Consider the following 17,057-nt stretch of genomic DNA (forward strand, 5'->3'; position numbering starts at 1 on the left):
CCCTCTGCAACTAGATACTCAACTTCCTCATTGGCAGACCTCCATCGGTGAGGACTGGTATCAACATCTTCTCACTGACTGTCCATCCTCAAAGATGGCTGCTTAGCACCCTGCTCTAACACATGATTCTGTGGCTCAGCACAGCTCCCGTGCCGATGACGCCACTGTTGTTGGAGGGGCGGCAGTGAGCCAGCTCACTGGAGCAAGGTTGGTCATCTGACTGGGGGAAGCCACAACAACCTCACAATCAGAATCAGTTTTATTATCACTGCTGTATGTCGTGAAACGAGTTGATTTGTGGCAGCAGTACAGTGAAATACATAATTAAGATGATTATAAGTTACAATAAGAAATATATATAAAAGTAGTGCAAAATGTGAGCAAGATAGTGAGGTAGTGTTTCATGGACTGTTCAGAAATCTGATAACAGAAGGGAAGAGGCTCTTCTTAAAATATTGAGTGTGTGTCTTCAGACCCCTGTGTCTCCTACCGAATGGTAGTAAGAAGAGGGCAGGCAAGTTCTAGGTGGTGTGGGTCCTTAATGATAGATCCACCTTCTTGAGGCATTGTTTTTTGAAAATGTCCTCAGTTGTAGGGAGGCTAGTGCTGTGACGGAGCTAGCTGAGTTTACAATCCTCCACAGCTTTTTCCTAATCCTGTGTGATAGCCTCTCTATACCAGGTGGTGATGCAACCAGTCAGAATGCTCTCCATGGTACACCTGTAGAAAGTTGCTAGAGTCTTTGTTGACATTACCATATCTCCTCAAACTCCAAATATACGTGTCATCGTCATAATCACATCAATATGTTGTGCCCAGGATAGATCTTCAGTGATGACACCCTGAAATTTGAAGCTGAAGGGGGGTCAAGCATGCACCGGTCCACATTGGGGTAATAGTGATGGAGAGAGCAGCTTCAAATTCCTGGGCATTTACGTATCAGAGCACATGGGTGCAATCACAAGGAGAGTGAACCAGAATCTTTACCTTCCTAGGAGGTTACGAGGGTTTGCTGTGTCACCAAACATTTACAGATGTGATATTGAAAGTATCCGGGTCAGACAACGTAATTTGAGCAAACAGGAATGCGAGAAGCAGCAGCAAGTAGCGGATTCTGCCAAAAGCATCATAGGCTCAACCCTCTCCATCACTGGTAGAATCTACAGATGGTGTTGCCTCAAGAAGGCAACGTCCATCGTCAAAGATTCCCACCATCTGGGCCATGGAATCTTTTTGCAGGAGGTGCAGAAGCTTGAAATCCCACGCCACCAGGTTCAAGAGCAGCTACTTTCCTCCAACCATTTGGATCTTGAACCGTCACACACCATTAATCACCAATTTAGCTTAACAATAATATGATCACCTTACACTAAAATGGACATAGTTTGTTTTAATTCTGTTTTTTCTTATATGAATTGCGCATATTTATGTTTCTTATGAATGCCGTGTGTCTTTGATGCCATGGTACCAGTGTGCATGAATTTGTGCGTGTGACAATAAACCAAACTGGAAATCCAGAGCAACACACACAAAATGCTGAAGGAAATCTGCAGGCCAGGCTCTACATCTATGGAAATGAATAAACAATTGACACTTCGGTCCAGGACCCTTCTTTGCTACCTCAGCCTATGTTTGACTATATTTGTTCACAGATAATCAATAATACTGCAAAGTGAGTCATCCCTGAGAAAGTGAACGTAGAACATGGACAAGAGAGAATCTGCAGATGCTGGAAGTCCAGAGCAACACACACAAAATGCTGGAGGAACTCAGCAGGTCAGGTGGCATCTATGAAAAAAAAGTACCGTTGGCGTTTCAGGCCGAGACCCTTTGGCAGGACTCATGGAACGTGGAACACTACAGCTCAGTATGATGTAACCATGATGCCAGTTTACCATAAAACCCATCTGCCTGTGCATGGTCCACCTCTCCCATTCCCTGCCTGTGCAAAACATATTAAATGTAATAATCATACCTGCTTCCACTACTTCTCTGGCAGTGGGTTCCAGGCATCCACCATTACTCTTGTGTAAATAAACTTCCTTTACACATACCCCTTAAACTTTTACATTCTCACCTTGAAGCAATGCTCTCCAGTCTTAGATATATCCCCCCTGGGAAAATTATGTGTGAGCCTTTACTAGTAATGTGAACGAGCTGTATTTCCTGTTTCCACATTTCAGGAGATCTTTACCCTTTGCAAGACTGTGGATAAATGAGGTGAAAAGGGGCTTGGGAGTCATTGTGCAGGATAACTTGTTGGTTGAGGCAGTGGTAAGGATGACAAGTACAATGTTAATATTAATTCCGAGAGAACTAGAATATAAAAGCAAGGTGTGATGCTGAGGGTTTATAAGGCATTGGTCAGACTAGATTTGGAGTATTGGGAGCAGTTTTGCATTCCTTATCTAGGAAAGGATCTGATGGCATTGCAGATGGTCCTGAGGAGATTAATGAAAATAATCCTGGGAATGAAAGAGTTCTGGGCTTGTACTGGGTGGAATTTAGAAGAATGATGGGGAGTCGAATACCGAAAGGCCTCGATGGAGTGGATGAAGAGAGAATGTTTCAAATATTTGGGGAGGTCTAGGACCAAGGGCACAACCTCAGAATAGAAGGGTGTCCCTTTAGAACAGAGATGATGAAGAATTTCTTTAGCAAGACGTGCTAATTCTGGTGAATTTGTTGCCACAGATGGCTATGGAAACCAAGTTATTGGGTATATTTAAAGCAAAGGTTGGTAGATTCTTGAAGAGCATGAAAGGTTTCTGGGAGAAGGCAGAAGAATGGGGTTGAGATGGAAAATAAGCCAGCCATGGTCAAATGGTGTAGCAAGCTCACTGGACCAAATGGACTAATTGTGCTCTTGTGTCTTATGAGAGAGAGAAATCTGCCTCCTTATTCAGCCTGTCTTGTATATAATTCTGGACCCATGAACAAGGATGGCACTTGGCTGGTTTACCAATGCAACAAGGCAGTTAGTTCAGGGGGAATAAACACGAGGCTCCTTTCATTGCAACCTGCCAGATACTCACTGAGTACTGGAGTGATGCCAGGAAGTGGATTCCGTCCTTTCGGAACCCAGAGCAAGACATCAGCATCTCAGTGCTCAGGACAGAGAGAAAGAGAGACCTCCTCACTGACAATCTATCATGACAAATCTGGACTGAAGAAATTGTGTTACTTCCAGGCACATTGTTCACTACTGTAGTGCAGTATTAGCCAGTATGATTCCCTTGTTCCAATCACGCAGTGCCACAATTCCTGTGATGTAGGAAATGGTATTTAATAGGGTATTGCTGCCCTGATTTATGTACGTTCAGGCAGAGAGTCAGGTTTGCCTGAGTATGATGATGTCATAGCTTTCCCATTTATTGACTGCAGCATTTGAGTTGGATTAAACAATAGGTGATTGACCATGGTCATTAATCCATAATGAAAATGGCAGAAGCAAACCAAATGGAAAAGAATTCTAGACAAATTGTGTGGAGTATCTGAAATATGGGTTTATACCAATACCAAGTAACCAACTGCAGCCAATGTTTCTGTTGTGTGAAAAAGCTTTTTCAAATGAGGCAATGAAACCATCCAGGCTCCATGAAAATTTGAGGAAAATACACTCTGATAAAGCAAAGAAGAACTTAGTTTATTTTCAGACATTTCGTGAAAACGTTCAGAAATGGAAAACACTTCAAAACATGTTTATCAGCCCTTCACAACAAAATGGTGATGGTTTCCATGCTTCATACAACATTTCATTGCCCCTTGCTAAATCAGGAAAGCCCCTACAACGGGAGAAGAACTAATTTTGCCAGCAGTAAGGGAGGGGTTTTAAGTAAATATTTGTATAACCACCAGAACAACTCTGTTCAAAGACAAATAGATGAAATGTCTGAGAACTTGGAAGACACATCATGCAACATACTTAGGACAACAGCATTTGCTCTGCAGTTGGATGAGTCAACTTCACCGGGCAACAGATCTTTACTTCTTCATTATGTCACTTCATAAGTAATGAAGGCATGATTCAAGAGTTGTTATTTTCATGGGGGCTAGAAGGAGATATGAAGCAGGGGTAAATATTTTAGGGTGTTGAGCAATTTTCAAAGAAAGATCATTCTACTCACCAATGTTTTTTGCTTGAGCATCAGACAGGGCACCATCCATAACGGGACACCACTTTGAGGTTATCACTTCCTTGAAAAAAGCTGTACCCAACATATTTACCATTTACTTTGTAATCCACAATCAACATGTTGTCGTGAGCTGCAAAATCTTTAAATACTCTTATCACAACTCTAAAATCAAATCCCATGCTCTCAATTCTCAACTGTTTCGAGAGCTTTGTATTGAGAATTATGAGAACTTAAACACTTGTAGTTGCATTCAGAAGTCAGATTGCTCTCAAAAGGACACCTTTAAGAAACATCTTCATCTATTTGAAGACTTGAATGCTCCATTCAGTAATCAACTCAAGAAGATGAGACATGACATTGCTTATTTGTTAAAATTATTTGTAAGTTTTAATGAAATCAATCTTCAATTGCAGGAAATAATAGTGAATCTTATAAAAGTCAAGTAAGTCGTCTCCACATTTCTGTCCAAATTAACCCTATTTACACACAACTTCGGCTGTCGCGACCTTTTCCAATTTCCACGTCTCTTCTGAGTCGGAAGAGAAAGGATACCAGACGATGATCTTCAAGTGCTGTGCCCTCCTGGGTGAGCTGCATAAAGTCATGTCAGAGAGGTTTCACGATCTTCTCTTGATCAAATTCTAGATTGAATAATGAATCAATTCCTGAACATCTGCAATGAGGAATTAACAGGAAGGATGGAGGAAGAATTGATCTCACTACAAAATGTCTGACCTGAAGCCCAGGTTCAAAAAAAAATCGTACCTGATGTAGAGAAATTGATACCACCGCACCAAGCACATTCATCTCAATGAAAGGTGAAAATGACATGGTGACAAGTTATTTGGACTATTAATACACACTCTAAAATCGTTTAATAAATTTGTTTATACTGTAATTAAATAAAGTAATTATTTTATTTGTAACTTTAGATTTAAATATTTTTGCAAATATCACTTCTGAATTTGCAGTTTCTTTCACTGTGCATCATAAGTAGTTTTTATGTAATGGTCGGGAAGGGAAGGAAGGGGGATGCGATCTGCGAGCCAAGGGGAAATGCTTGGGAATCACCGCTCCACACACTCTTGACCGCATGGCTCGGCACAGCTGAAATGCCAGCTCTAAGTTCGCCGACCGTTGTTGGCAGAATCTCAGATGATGATTCATGTGACCTTGAACCAAACATCAAGGTTATGTACTTTAGAAAGACGCGAGCAATGCCAACTGGTGATCTGTATCATCGTAAAAAAATAGGTAAACGGGAGACATTAGGCCTTTCATCCGGCGTTCGAAAACGAATTTACGCCCACTTTATTTTGAGTTTTTTTTTAATTTAATTGCATCTTTTTAGCTTTTACAATTCTATTCCCGTAGAAGGTGCCTACAACCCTCGGACGTTTCAACCTCTCAATGAGGGAAATGAACGGCGAGCTCCGGGTTTGCAGCTGATGATTGACAGGGGTTGCCGGGATACCGGTCACGTGGGCACCCGGAAGTGTGGCGGGCTTTGCGAGGCGAGGACATGACGCAGGAACCGGGCTCCGGGGGAAGGTACGTTGTAGAGTGGGGGGCAATGGTTCACCCTGCACCCTCCCCACCACCACCTTATTCTGACTTCTGCCCTCTTCCTCTCCAGCCCTGATGAAGGGCCTCGGCCTGAAACGTCGACTGTTTCTTACCCTCCACAGATGCTGCCCGACCTCCAGCGTCTGCAGAATCCCCCGTGTTTATGTCTGTGGAGAATCAGTAAACGTTTCTGATGGAAGCTCTCCGTCAGAACGGAGATTAAACAAGTTAGCTTTAATCGTCAGCTGTGCTGTGGTGGATGGGTCAGCGGCACAACTGGCGTCGAATCGCAGTGTGCTGGAGGAGCTCGGGGTGTCCAACACGCTGTAGGTGCAGATTCCAGCATCTGCAGTCTCTATTCGGATGTCCTAATGTCCTGACCCTATACACGCCTGTACCCCATCGCGAATGCCTTAAAGCTCTCACCTTCACTCTCGATAGCAAACCCGACCAGGTCCCCTCCATCACTACCCTCCTCCGTCTGGCAGAACTGGATCTGGCCCCTCCCTCTTTCATCAAACTCAAGGGGTAGCCATCCATGTAGCACTCCATCCTATCTAAGAGTCTCTTTACTGTCACCAATGTATCAGTCTCCCACTGATCACCCTGTTTTAAAAAAAGCAGTACCTTTGACATCCCCCTGTACTCTCCTCCAATCAGCCTCTCCTTTTAGCCATTTTCACCCTGGGGGAAAAGGTGCTGGCTGTCCACTCGATCTGTGTCTTTCCCAGAATGTAATCCTCATAACCGAGGGAGACCTGTAGACACAAGTTTTTTAATCATTAAATTGCAGTGGTGGATTTCTGTCGGGGAAGGCAAGGTTGCAAGCAGCTTCTGACCATTGGTTTTTAATCATTCCTTGCAGGCTCTCTTCAACTAAATGCCGTCAACGTTCGAAAATCCACGAGGAGGTCAAGGTAACCCAGTCACATACAAGAGAAAACCTGCAGATGCTGGAAATCCGAGCAACACCCACAAAATGCTGGAGGAACTCGGCAGGCCGGGCAGCGGGAATTCCCAGTGGCCGTCAATTTTAATTCCACTTCCCATCCTCAGTCCGATATGTCGATCTGTAGCCTCCTGTACTGTCGTGATGAGGACACACTTAGGTTGGAGGAACAACACATATTCCGTTTGGGTAGCCTCCAACCTGATGGCATGAACACCAGTTTCTCAAACTTTCGGTAGTGTGCCCCCCCACCAACCCCACCGTTTCCCATTCCCTTTTCCCTCTCTCACCTCATCTCTTTGCCCGCCCATCGCCTCCCCCTGGTGCTCCTCCCACCTTTCCTTCCTTCCATGGCCTCTGTCTCTTTCACCAGTTTAATTGCCAGTTCTTAACTTCATTCCCTCCCCTTCGGGTTTCACCTCTCACCTTGTGTTTCCCTCTCCTCTTCTCCCCCCCCCCCCCCCCCTCAGCTTTTTGTACTTTTCCACAGGTGCTGCCTGGCCTGCTGAGTTCCTCCAGCATTTTGTGAGTGTTGCTAGGAGGTCAAAGTAATATATTTCAATGCAGGTTCTACCTTTAATTAATTGAAATACAACGTGGAATAGGCCCTTCTGGCCCTTTGAGCCATGCCACCCAGCGACCCCCTGATTTCATCCGAGCCTAATCATGGGACAATTCACAATGACCAGCTGGTAGGTTTTCTGGACTGTGGGAGGAAACCAGAGCACCTGGAGGAAACCCACGCGTCATGGGGAGAACATATAATCTCCTCACAGCAGGAATTGAACCTGTGTTGCTGTAAAGTGTTGTGTTAACCATCTTTCGCAACAACAGTTTATTATAGTCGTGGTTATGAATGAATTTATGAGTTTTGAGAGATTACCCCCCCCCCCCCATGTGCTACTCCCCCTAGGGCTCAATAAGTTCAGTCCCGTCCTGGCTACACTGTGACTCTCTGACGCTCTGCAACTTGCCAACAGGATTACTATGGAAAGAGGCTGAAGCAAACGGAAGATCTGGTACTGAATGCCTGTGTCACTCCTGCTAAAGCACTCGCTAAGCACGTGCACGAAGCATTGAAAGATGTTCACGAGAAAGTGAGCGCCAGGTCTGAAATCTTTATAATCTTTATGATCGTTATCTGTGATGTTCAAGATTCAAGGTTGTTTAATTTCCAGTACACAAGTGTAAAGGAGAATGAAGTAATTATTATTCTGGATCTGATACAGCACATAGAAAACCACAATAAGATAAAGAACACAATAAATATAAATACACCTTCTTAAGCCCCATCGCCCCTTCTGGGGCATAGGCCGCTGACAGAAACTGCTCAGAGTCCTCTGTCCTGGTTGAGTCTTTCCTGTTGTCTCCAGTTATAAATACTCAAGATAGCTTATTTATGTTGATTGTATGTCTATAAGATGATGCTCGGGACAGGGGTGTCCGTACATAAGATAGGCAATGTTAAAGTAGTGGTGGAGGTGTTGATCAGCCTTGCTGCTTGGGGGAAGTAGCTGTTTTTGAGTGTGGTGGTCCTGGTGTAGATGATGTGTAGCCTCGTCCCTAATGGGAGTGGGTCATACCGGCCATGAGCGGGGTGGGTAGGATCCATCATGGTGTTACTGGCTCTTTTCCGGCATTTTTCTGTACACAGGTCCCTGATGGCAGGTAGGCTGGTGCCGATGATGCATTCTGATTACAGGTTGTAGCGCCCCCCCCCCCACCCCCGTCCGCCACAGTGCAAGTTTCTGTACCGTGCAGTGATGTAGCTCGTTAGGATGCTGTCTACTACACATCTGTAGAATAATGTGAGTGGAGATGCAGCACAAAAGAGAACATGATAGTTATAAATACGTAAGACAGCTTGTATAGACATATGTTCATAAAGTGACACTGACACAGGAGTGTCTGTACATAATGTAGTGGTGGTGAGGTTGTACAGAATTTATTTCACTTTTGTCCTACGTCTGTTCCTGTTCGCCTCAGCATGTACACAACTGTTCATACCAACGTGGTGCCCTTGTATTGTAAATTCAAAGCTGGTTGCTCTCCTGTGGTATTAAGCCCACAGCCCAGTTTGTCACTGCCACCGAGCACATCTGCAAGAAGCATTGCCACAAGAAAGGAGTGTGTGTCTTCGAGGACTCCCGCCATCCAGGCCACGCTCTTCTCAGTGGAGCCAGAGATCTGACACCACCAGGTTCAGGGGCAGACCATCGGGCTCTTAAACTTCACTCACCACAGCACTGAACTGACCACTGAAAGCAACCCGTGGACTCACTTTCGAGGACTCTACAGTTCACATTCTCAGCATTTAATTATTTATTATTATTACATGTTTATTTTCTGTTTGCACAGTTTACTTTCTTTTGCACGTTGTCTCTTTGTCAGTCGTCTTAGCTTTTCATTGATTCAGTTGTATTTCTTTGAACTACTGTGAATGCCTGCAAGAAAATGGATCTCAGGGTAGCATATGGTGATGTGTACATACTTGGATAATAAGTTTACCTTGAACTTTGAGCTGTTGAAGTCAAAAGCTTCATTTGCCGCACGTACATTGAACCATACAATGGAATGTGTTGTTTGTGTCGACAACCAACGCAGCCCGAGGATGTGCCGTGGCCAGACTGCGTGGCAAGATTCAGGGTTGTTTATTCTCATTCTTGAGTGTAAAGGAGAATGAAATCCAGGATAGAAAATACAAAATAAACATAAAAAAACACACAAACTATAAATACAAAACATTCCTATAAACACTGTTGAGTGTGGCCTTGTATACATAGACTAATCACGTGTCCATAAAGTGATGCTAGGTGCAGGAGTATCTGTACACAAGGGGAATCTGGCGGTAAATGATAAACTGACAAAGTTCGTCTTGGCAAAAGGAAGCAACACAACAGGACAGTGACTGTGTCAGTGTAGGTATGAGGGGTGGATTGTAAGCATAAAGTGATAACGTAGCATGCCCAAAACTTACTGTGAGTGTTTGAAATGTGGGAGGAAACCCATGCAGTCCTGGGGAGAAGGTGTAAACTTCTTACAGGCAGCGGTGGGAGTTGAACCCCGATCATGGGTGCAGTAAGGTGTTACACTTAATGTTGTCACTGTCTGTTTTCTCCTGTAGAGGGCCCACCTGTGATCAAGTGCACTCCTCAAGGTCACTTGGAGTCAAACTGATGCATTAAGTTTATTGTTTGTAGATAAATTGATTTAGTGTGTAGATATCGAGAGCAAAGTCAGCATTAATTGACCATCCCAATTGTGTTTGAACAGACCAGCGATACAGCTTGTAGAATGCCTGCCTTGTGGTGCTGGAGAACGGATTGAATCTTTGACCTTGAGTGCTGTTTATGTGGAGTTTGCACGTTCTTCCTAAGAATGTGTGGGTTTCCTCTGGAGTTGTAATAGATTATTTACTCCTTGGTATTTTTGCTAACCTTGCTTTCTAAACACAGCATCTTGTAAGATGAAACAGTTATAAGTAAACTTCCAACTAACAGTTTGTTTAACTTCTGGTCATAAATGGAAGTTTTAAAATGTGAATGAAAAGCTCTCAGCTTTGCAAGTAGTCTCTGTATTTTGAAAATACTCTTGTCAAGAGTCACTACACCTGCTTAAAGGTAGAGTACAAGATAATGGGTTGCTTCAAACAGACAAGCTGACTCTCATGTTGTTTCGTTCAAGGAAGCTCATAGACCAGATGGATAATATCGTTTACTGAATCAGTAACTGATATGTTTTTAATTTCAAAGGCTTACATACTCAGAAGTTAGCTTTACAAAATTAATGGTACTAGCTAAGATTTAGACCTCCAAAAATTGCTTTTAAAAGATGTGTTAAAAGGATATCTGGTGGACCATGGGGAGGCTCCACTGAAGTTGCTAGAATCTGGTCAGTACCCTACCTGAAACTGAAGGTGGTCTCAGTTTCAGTGACCTTGCCCACCCTGTTAGCAACTCTGCAGTGTTGGGGATAGTGCAGATGGTTGTCATAAGTTGCAATAGGATGTCGAGCTGGGCTGAGAAGTAGCAGATGGAGTTTAATCTGGGAAACATGAAGTCATCCACTTCGGAAGGTGGAACTTGAAGACCGGATGCAAAGTTATTGCCAGAATTCTTAGTAGTGTGGAGGAACAGAGGGACGAAGTCGTGGATCTGTGATTAGGTGGTGAAGAGTTTTTATTTTGGTGATAGTCAAGTTGCTGATGATTGGGTAATTCCCCCCGTCAATCAAGCTTGGAGTCCATAGTGTTATGTGTACCCGCCCCGCTATGCATTCTTCTGGGGAAATTCCCTCCAGGACTAGTCGAGGACAGTTTGTTGTGCACGAGCATGGTGAATGAGGGGCAGGTACAGTGTAACACCTATCTGCACCTCCATCACAGGCACATGACTACACACATTGTATTAATTATACAAAGTCATATACAGTGCAGAGAGGGAAAAGACTGCAAAAAATGCATTTATTTGTGCAGTTAAAAAACCTAATTGGAGACAAGTCAAGAGAGGTGTGAGAGGTGTCTGTGATGTAATTTGTCTCGTCTTCCTGGATGAGGTTGGTTTGAAATTCGGTCAGAACTGGTGGACAGGTGGATGTTGGGCTATCCCAGTTCCCCTGGATCAGAGCAGAAGATGTGAAAGCTGGTCAGTTGGCATACCCAAAGTTTGAGCCTGGAAATCAGGCTTCATTGCCTTCATTGGCTGGTCTGGAGGTCGAGGCTGAAGATCAGAAACCAAAGGTTGATCAGTCGAAGCCCTAGCCGAAGGCTGGTGGCTTGGGGGTGGAGGATTGTCTGTCTGTGTGCGTGAGGGTGGGGGGGTGGAGTGTGAGGAGGAAGGAAAGGGTCTTGTCTTGCTGTTGCTGATTGTGTTCTGTGTTGTCCCGCTGAGCATTGTGGGCATGCTATGATGGATTGTGTGGTGACACTTGTGGGCTGTCGTCGGGTTGTGTTCGTTGTTAACACAAAACAATGCCTTTATATGTTTCGATGTACCTGTGATGAATAAATCGGAGTCTAAATGGGAATTGGAATTGGTTTATCATTGTCACATGTACGAAGATAAGGTGAAAAGCTTGTTTTGCATGCTCTTCATACAAATTCAACCATTACACAGTGCATTGAGATAGAACAAGGCAAAACAATAACAGAATGCAGAATAAAGTGTAAAAGCTCCAGGATATACAGGAAATACAGTGCAATCAGTACATTACATTCACTGTGTCATTGAAATGATAAGTAACTCTTACCAAATATCAGTGTCATTTAGTTTGCCTCTTTAAACAGTAACTGCATAAAATAACACACGCAAATTGCTGAAGGAGCTCAGCATCAATGGAGAGGAATAAACAGTCGACATTTCAGGCTAATGCCCTTCATCAGGACTGTTTGTACATTGTATTGTACACCAGTCATTGAAGGTGGGCATGCAGGTACAGCAGGCGGTGAAAAAGGCAAATGGTATGTTGGCATTCATAGCAAAAGGATTTGAGTACAGGAACAGGGAGGTTCTGCAGTTGTACAAGGCCTTGGTGAGACCGCATCTAGAATATTGTGTGCAGTTTTGGTCCCCTAATCTGAGGAAAGACATTCTTGCCATAGAGGGAGTACAGAGAAGGTTCACCAGATTGATTCCTGGGATGGCAGGACTTTCATATGAAGAAAGACTGGATTGACTAGGCTTATACTCACTGGAATTTAGAAGACGGCGGGGATCTTATTGAAAAGTATAAAATTCTAAAGGGATTGGACAGGCTAGATGCAGGAAGATTGTTTCCAATGTTGGGGAAGTCCAGAACGAGGGGTCACAGTTTAAGGATAAAGGAGAAGCCTTTTAGGACCGAGATGAGGAAAAACTTCTTCACACAGAGAGTGGTGAATCTGTGGAATTCTCTGCCACAGGAAACAGTTGAGGCCGGTTCATTGGCTATATTTAAGAGGAAGTTAAATATGGCCCTTGTGGCTAAAGGGATCAGGGAGTATGGAGAGAAAGCAGGTACAGGGTTTTGAGTTGGATGATCAGCCATGATCATACTGAATGGCGGTGCAGGCTCGAAGGGCCAAATGGCCTACTCCTGCACCTATTTTCTATGTTTCTATGTTTATTCCCCTCCATAGATACTGTCTTATGTGCACTTCTCTCTAGATTTCCAGCTCTGCAAATCTCTTGTGTGTATGATTTGCAACTCCTAAGTGTTGATGACGTTGTCATTCAGTATCCGAAATGGACTACGGATGAATTCTCTTCCCTTGTTCTTGGTCCAGAAACCTTATTTCCTCTATTTTTTGTCCTGCAAATGCTTGCAAGAAGCTGAATCTCAAGGTAGTACAGAATAAGGTAACAAGTATGGTAACAATTTATTTTGAAATTATTCTGAAGTTTCTCCAATACTTCCCCAAGGTCTTTGGAACTTTGCTCTGCAATCCTGTTTCCACTCCTCTTTCAGGTAACGGATTTATTTGTTATTGCCTCTGTGATATTTGACAGGTATTACGGATGTGGACTCGTGATTCCTGAAAGCTTGGAGAATTGTTGGATCCTGGATTTGGGAAGTGGGAGTGGCCGGGACTGCTATATGCTCAGCAAACTGGTCGGGGAAAAGGGCCACGTGACTGGGATAGACATGACTGATGGGCAGGTAAGGCATGCATTTCTGGTCTTTCCATTACCTCTGTTCTAAAAGGTCGCCCCTCAGTTTTGAGGCTGTGCCCTCTAGTTCTGGATACCCCCACCGTAGGAAGCATCTTCTCTGCTCTAGGAAATTCGTAGAGGCTTTGGAGAGGGTGCAGAAGACGTGGTGGGAGCTATAAGGAGAGGATGGACAAACTTGTGTTGTTTTCTCCAGGGCGTCAGAGGCTGAGGATAGACATGTTAGAAGTTTGTAGAATCATGAGAGTTTATAAAATTATGGGGTTCTTGTTTCTTGGATGTCTGTGAAGAGTATGATTTTCAGGTTGTATACTGTATACATTCTCTGATACTAAATGAACCTTTAAACATTTAAGCTGAGAGGGGGAAGGTTTAAAGGGGAAGAAAATGGAACAGACTGCTGAAGGTCGTGGTGGAAGCAGATATGACAGTGGTGTTTAAGGGGCTGATAGACATGAATATGTAGTGAATGGAGAGATACGGATGATGCACGGGCAGAAGAGGTTTAATTTAATCTGGCATTGTGTTTGACGCGGACATCGGTGGGGAAACGCAGTTCCTGTGCTGTACTGTTCTGTGTTCTGTTTCTCCAAGAACAGGGACGCACAGAGCAGCCAGTGACCAGGGCAGATAGTTATGCCCTACCTGAATGGACTGAGGTAGATACAATGGTAATCTTTCAAGAAGGATTTAGATAAATGTTGGAAAACGAAGCACTTGCGGAGTAGGACATTGAAGTAATTAAACCACACTTGCAGAGGAAAAGAGAGGGTGTGGGTGCGATTCTGTGTTCTCCTGAGCATTGTGGGTATACTATGTGCTGTGCACACGTGCCAGCAACCCCCTGCACATTCCTCAGTGTTACAACACAGCTGATGTACTTCATTGTATGTTTCCACGTACATATGGTGAATAAATCTGAAAGTGATTGGGAGCCCTCAGTTCTATTTCTGAGGCTCTGCTTGTTCGGGCAGAAGGCTGAAGGGAAATTATTTCTGTGACCTTCTAAACTTGAAGGCTGTTCCACTTGATCTGAACAGATTTGTCTGCCTCACCTTGTCCTTTTGGCCTGGTATCTTTCCTAACCACTTCATCCCAGTGCCTTCACTGTGTCACCTTCAGAATTGCAGCGTTGTGGCTTCCAGCTGTACAAGAACAAGTCGTTATTCTCCGTTAACACTGCGAAAGAGACCCGAAGCTTACAGTTTCTTATGTGAGTGTTGATCAGGGCTGTATTCAGAACCAGGACATTGAGAGTCCTGGTCCCACTGCAGACTCAACAAAAACTAGTCTGACGTTCTGATGTTCGGATTCAGATGGAAATGTATTTATCAAGTGTATCAAACGGACAGTGGAATGAGTTGTTTGCGTTAACAACAAAAGAGGGCACGGGGACAGCATCCGAGTGTCGCCATGTGTTCTGGTGCCAACATAATATTCCCACCATGTCCATCAGAGCAACGTGGCACGGTGCAGAGCACAGCACAGAACAAGACAGGCCTTGGAGCCTCCTGTCACTGGTCTCAGACATCAGGCCTCCAACTTCCAGTCTCTGGCCCGGAGCTGCAGACTCCACCTTCAGGCCTCTACTGATGAATTCTTCAGCTTTCTATCTCTGGACCACCCTTAAGCTTTGCCCTCCAGACTTTCAGCTGAAACCTGAAGCTGCTCCCTCAGTGGAGATGACGAATCCCACAGCATTACTTTGGGAAAGACTACGACTTTGCTCTGGTGTCTTGTCATTTACCCACCACTAGCCCCAAATCTTATAATTATGGATCCTATCTGTGCTCTAGTTGGCTGGCAATAGTCACAGGACTTCATACTTTCTCATCGGTTGTAAAAAGACTGTGAGGTCTTTCAGAGTCTTATGTTTTACTTGACCGTTTTAGAACATAAAACATTTCAGCATAGTACGGGCCCTTTGGCCCACAATGTTGTGCCAGTCTCCTTTTATCCTACACTAGGATCAATTCAAACATACAGTGGAATGAGTTATTATTACCTGTCAGTAACCGTTACTGCTCCTCACATCAGCCTCTGGAACCAAAGGAGATAACTTCACTCAACTTCATTTGCCCCCATCACAGAAATGTTCCCACAACCCACTTTCGAGGACTCTTCATCTCAAGTTTTCAATAGTTATTGATTATTTATTTATTATTATTATTTCTTTTTGTATTTGCGCAGTTTGTTGCCTTTTGCACATTGCATGAGCACTTAAGTTGGTGCGGTCTTTCATTGATTCTATTATGGGTATTGTTCTGTCATGGATTTATTGAATGTTGTACATGGTGACGTATATGTAATTTGGAAAATAAGTTTACTTTGAACTTCTGAACTTGCAATCTAACTCTTCCCTCTTACATAGCCCTTCATTTTTCTTTCATCCATGTGCCTATCTAAGAGCATCCCCCCCTCCCCATACTTTCCTCCAATTACCTTAAAGTTCTGCTCCTCATATTAGCCATTTCTGCCCTGAGGTAAAAAAAAAATTCTGGCTGTCCACTCAATTTATGCCTTTTAATGTATAATGTTTTGATATATAACTTAGGTTGGAAACTTTTCACTATGAGGAACGTTCTCGTCTACCTGTTGATTTTGTCCTGCAGATACAACTGGCAAAGAAGTTTGTTGACTATCACACGAAGAAGTTTGGCTTCAGTAAACCCAATGTGGATTTCCTTCAAGGATACATTGAAAACCTTGGTGATGTTGGATTGAAAGACAGTACCTTTGATATTATTATGTATGTTTAAAAAGTAACTTTATTTCTTCTGGTATTTTGTAGTTTAACCTTCCTGGCTTTTATCCTTGAGCTGCCTAGGATCAAAGTAATTCTGTGGGTTATATAATTTTTTTTAATCATGGGAGCTTCCCCCTTTTTCAACAACTGAGTTGTTTTCCCCAGAAGGAACACTTGGAAAATGTGGCAAATTGGCCCCTTTTTGCCCTGAGAGTAGGAGAATGAGAGGAGAATAGAGTTCAGAGTTTATTATCAGAGTGCATATGTCACCGTATCCAACCCTATAACTTGTTTGAAATTTGAAAAATCAAAAGTATGTTGCTTAAAGGAAAATTACATGCTGCAGATGGCACAGAGAGTAATTCAAAAGAGGTATATTTAGAAGTTTTGTAAGCAGCCTGAAGCACGTCGCTGTGTTCACTGTGACATTTTGGACAAGAAGGATCTGGGATTACAGATCCATAATTCTTTAAAAGAGGTGTCACAGGTTGTGAAGAAAGCTTTTGGCATATTGCCCTTCACAAATCAAAGTATTAAGTGCAGGAGTTAGGGTGTTGAAATTGTATAAGATGTTGGTGAGGTCTAATTTGGAGAATAGTGTGCAGTTCTGGTCACCTACCTTCAGAAAGATGTAAACAAAGTTGAAAGAATACAGAGAAAATTTACAAGGATGTTGCCGGGAATTGAAGACCTGGCTTATAGGGTAAGGTTGAATAGGTGTGGACTTTTTTCTTGGAGTGTAGGAGAAAGGAGATTTGGTAGAGGTACACTAAATTGTGAGAAGCATGGATATGGTAAATGCTTTTTCCACAGAGATTGGCTGAAACTAGAACTGGGGATTATAGGTTAAGTGTGAAAGGTGAGATATTTAGTTGAAACCTGAGGGGAGGATCCTCACTCAGCGGGTGGTGAATGTGTTAAATGAGCTGCCAGCAGAAGAGTTGGTTCTCAGTTTGATTTTAACATTTCAGAGAAGTTTAGTTAAGTACATAAATAGGAGGTGTATGAAGAGC

The 17,057-nt window shown here is 43.4% G+C and overlaps 1 protein-coding gene and 1 long non-coding RNA gene across 3 annotated transcripts in view; one reads left to right on the forward strand and one right to left on the reverse strand.

Annotated features, from left to right (window-relative positions):
• Positions 1 to 3,566: 3,566 nt before the first annotated feature.
• LOC132379336 (uncharacterized) lies at positions 3,567 to 6,462 on the reverse strand. Its single transcript, XR_009507389.1, has 3 exons — positions 6,129 to 6,462; positions 4,128 to 4,208; positions 3,567 to 4,052 (listed from the first exon to the last, which is right to left on the reverse strand). It is a non-coding gene; the product is annotated as an uncharacterized LOC132379336 (long non-coding RNA).
• as3mt (arsenite methyltransferase) overlaps positions 5,581 to 17,057 on the forward strand; it is a 37,287-nt gene continuing 25,810 nt past the window's right edge. Inside the window, exons 1-5 of one of the 2 annotated variants that reach the window (XM_059947055.1) lie at positions 5,581 to 5,687; positions 6,568 to 6,619; positions 7,632 to 7,759; positions 13,137 to 13,287; positions 15,911 to 16,047. In XM_059947055.1, coding sequence (XP_059803038.1) covers positions 5,659 to 5,687; positions 6,568 to 6,619; positions 7,632 to 7,759; positions 13,137 to 13,287; positions 15,911 to 16,047 — 497 coding nt within the window. In that variant the 5' untranslated portion in view covers positions 5,581 to 5,658. Of the gene's footprint in view, positions 5,688 to 5,762; positions 6,029 to 6,567; positions 6,620 to 7,631; positions 7,760 to 13,136; positions 13,288 to 15,910; positions 16,048 to 17,057 lie in introns of those variants that run through there. The other variant, XM_059947054.1, reaches the window with a different exon arrangement.

This window comes from Hypanus sabinus, chromosome 22 (assembly GCF_030144855.1).
Source record: "Hypanus sabinus isolate sHypSab1 chromosome 22, sHypSab1.hap1, whole genome shotgun sequence".
Taxonomy (NCBI): Eukaryota; Metazoa; Chordata; class Chondrichthyes; order Myliobatiformes; family Dasyatidae; genus Hypanus; species Hypanus sabinus.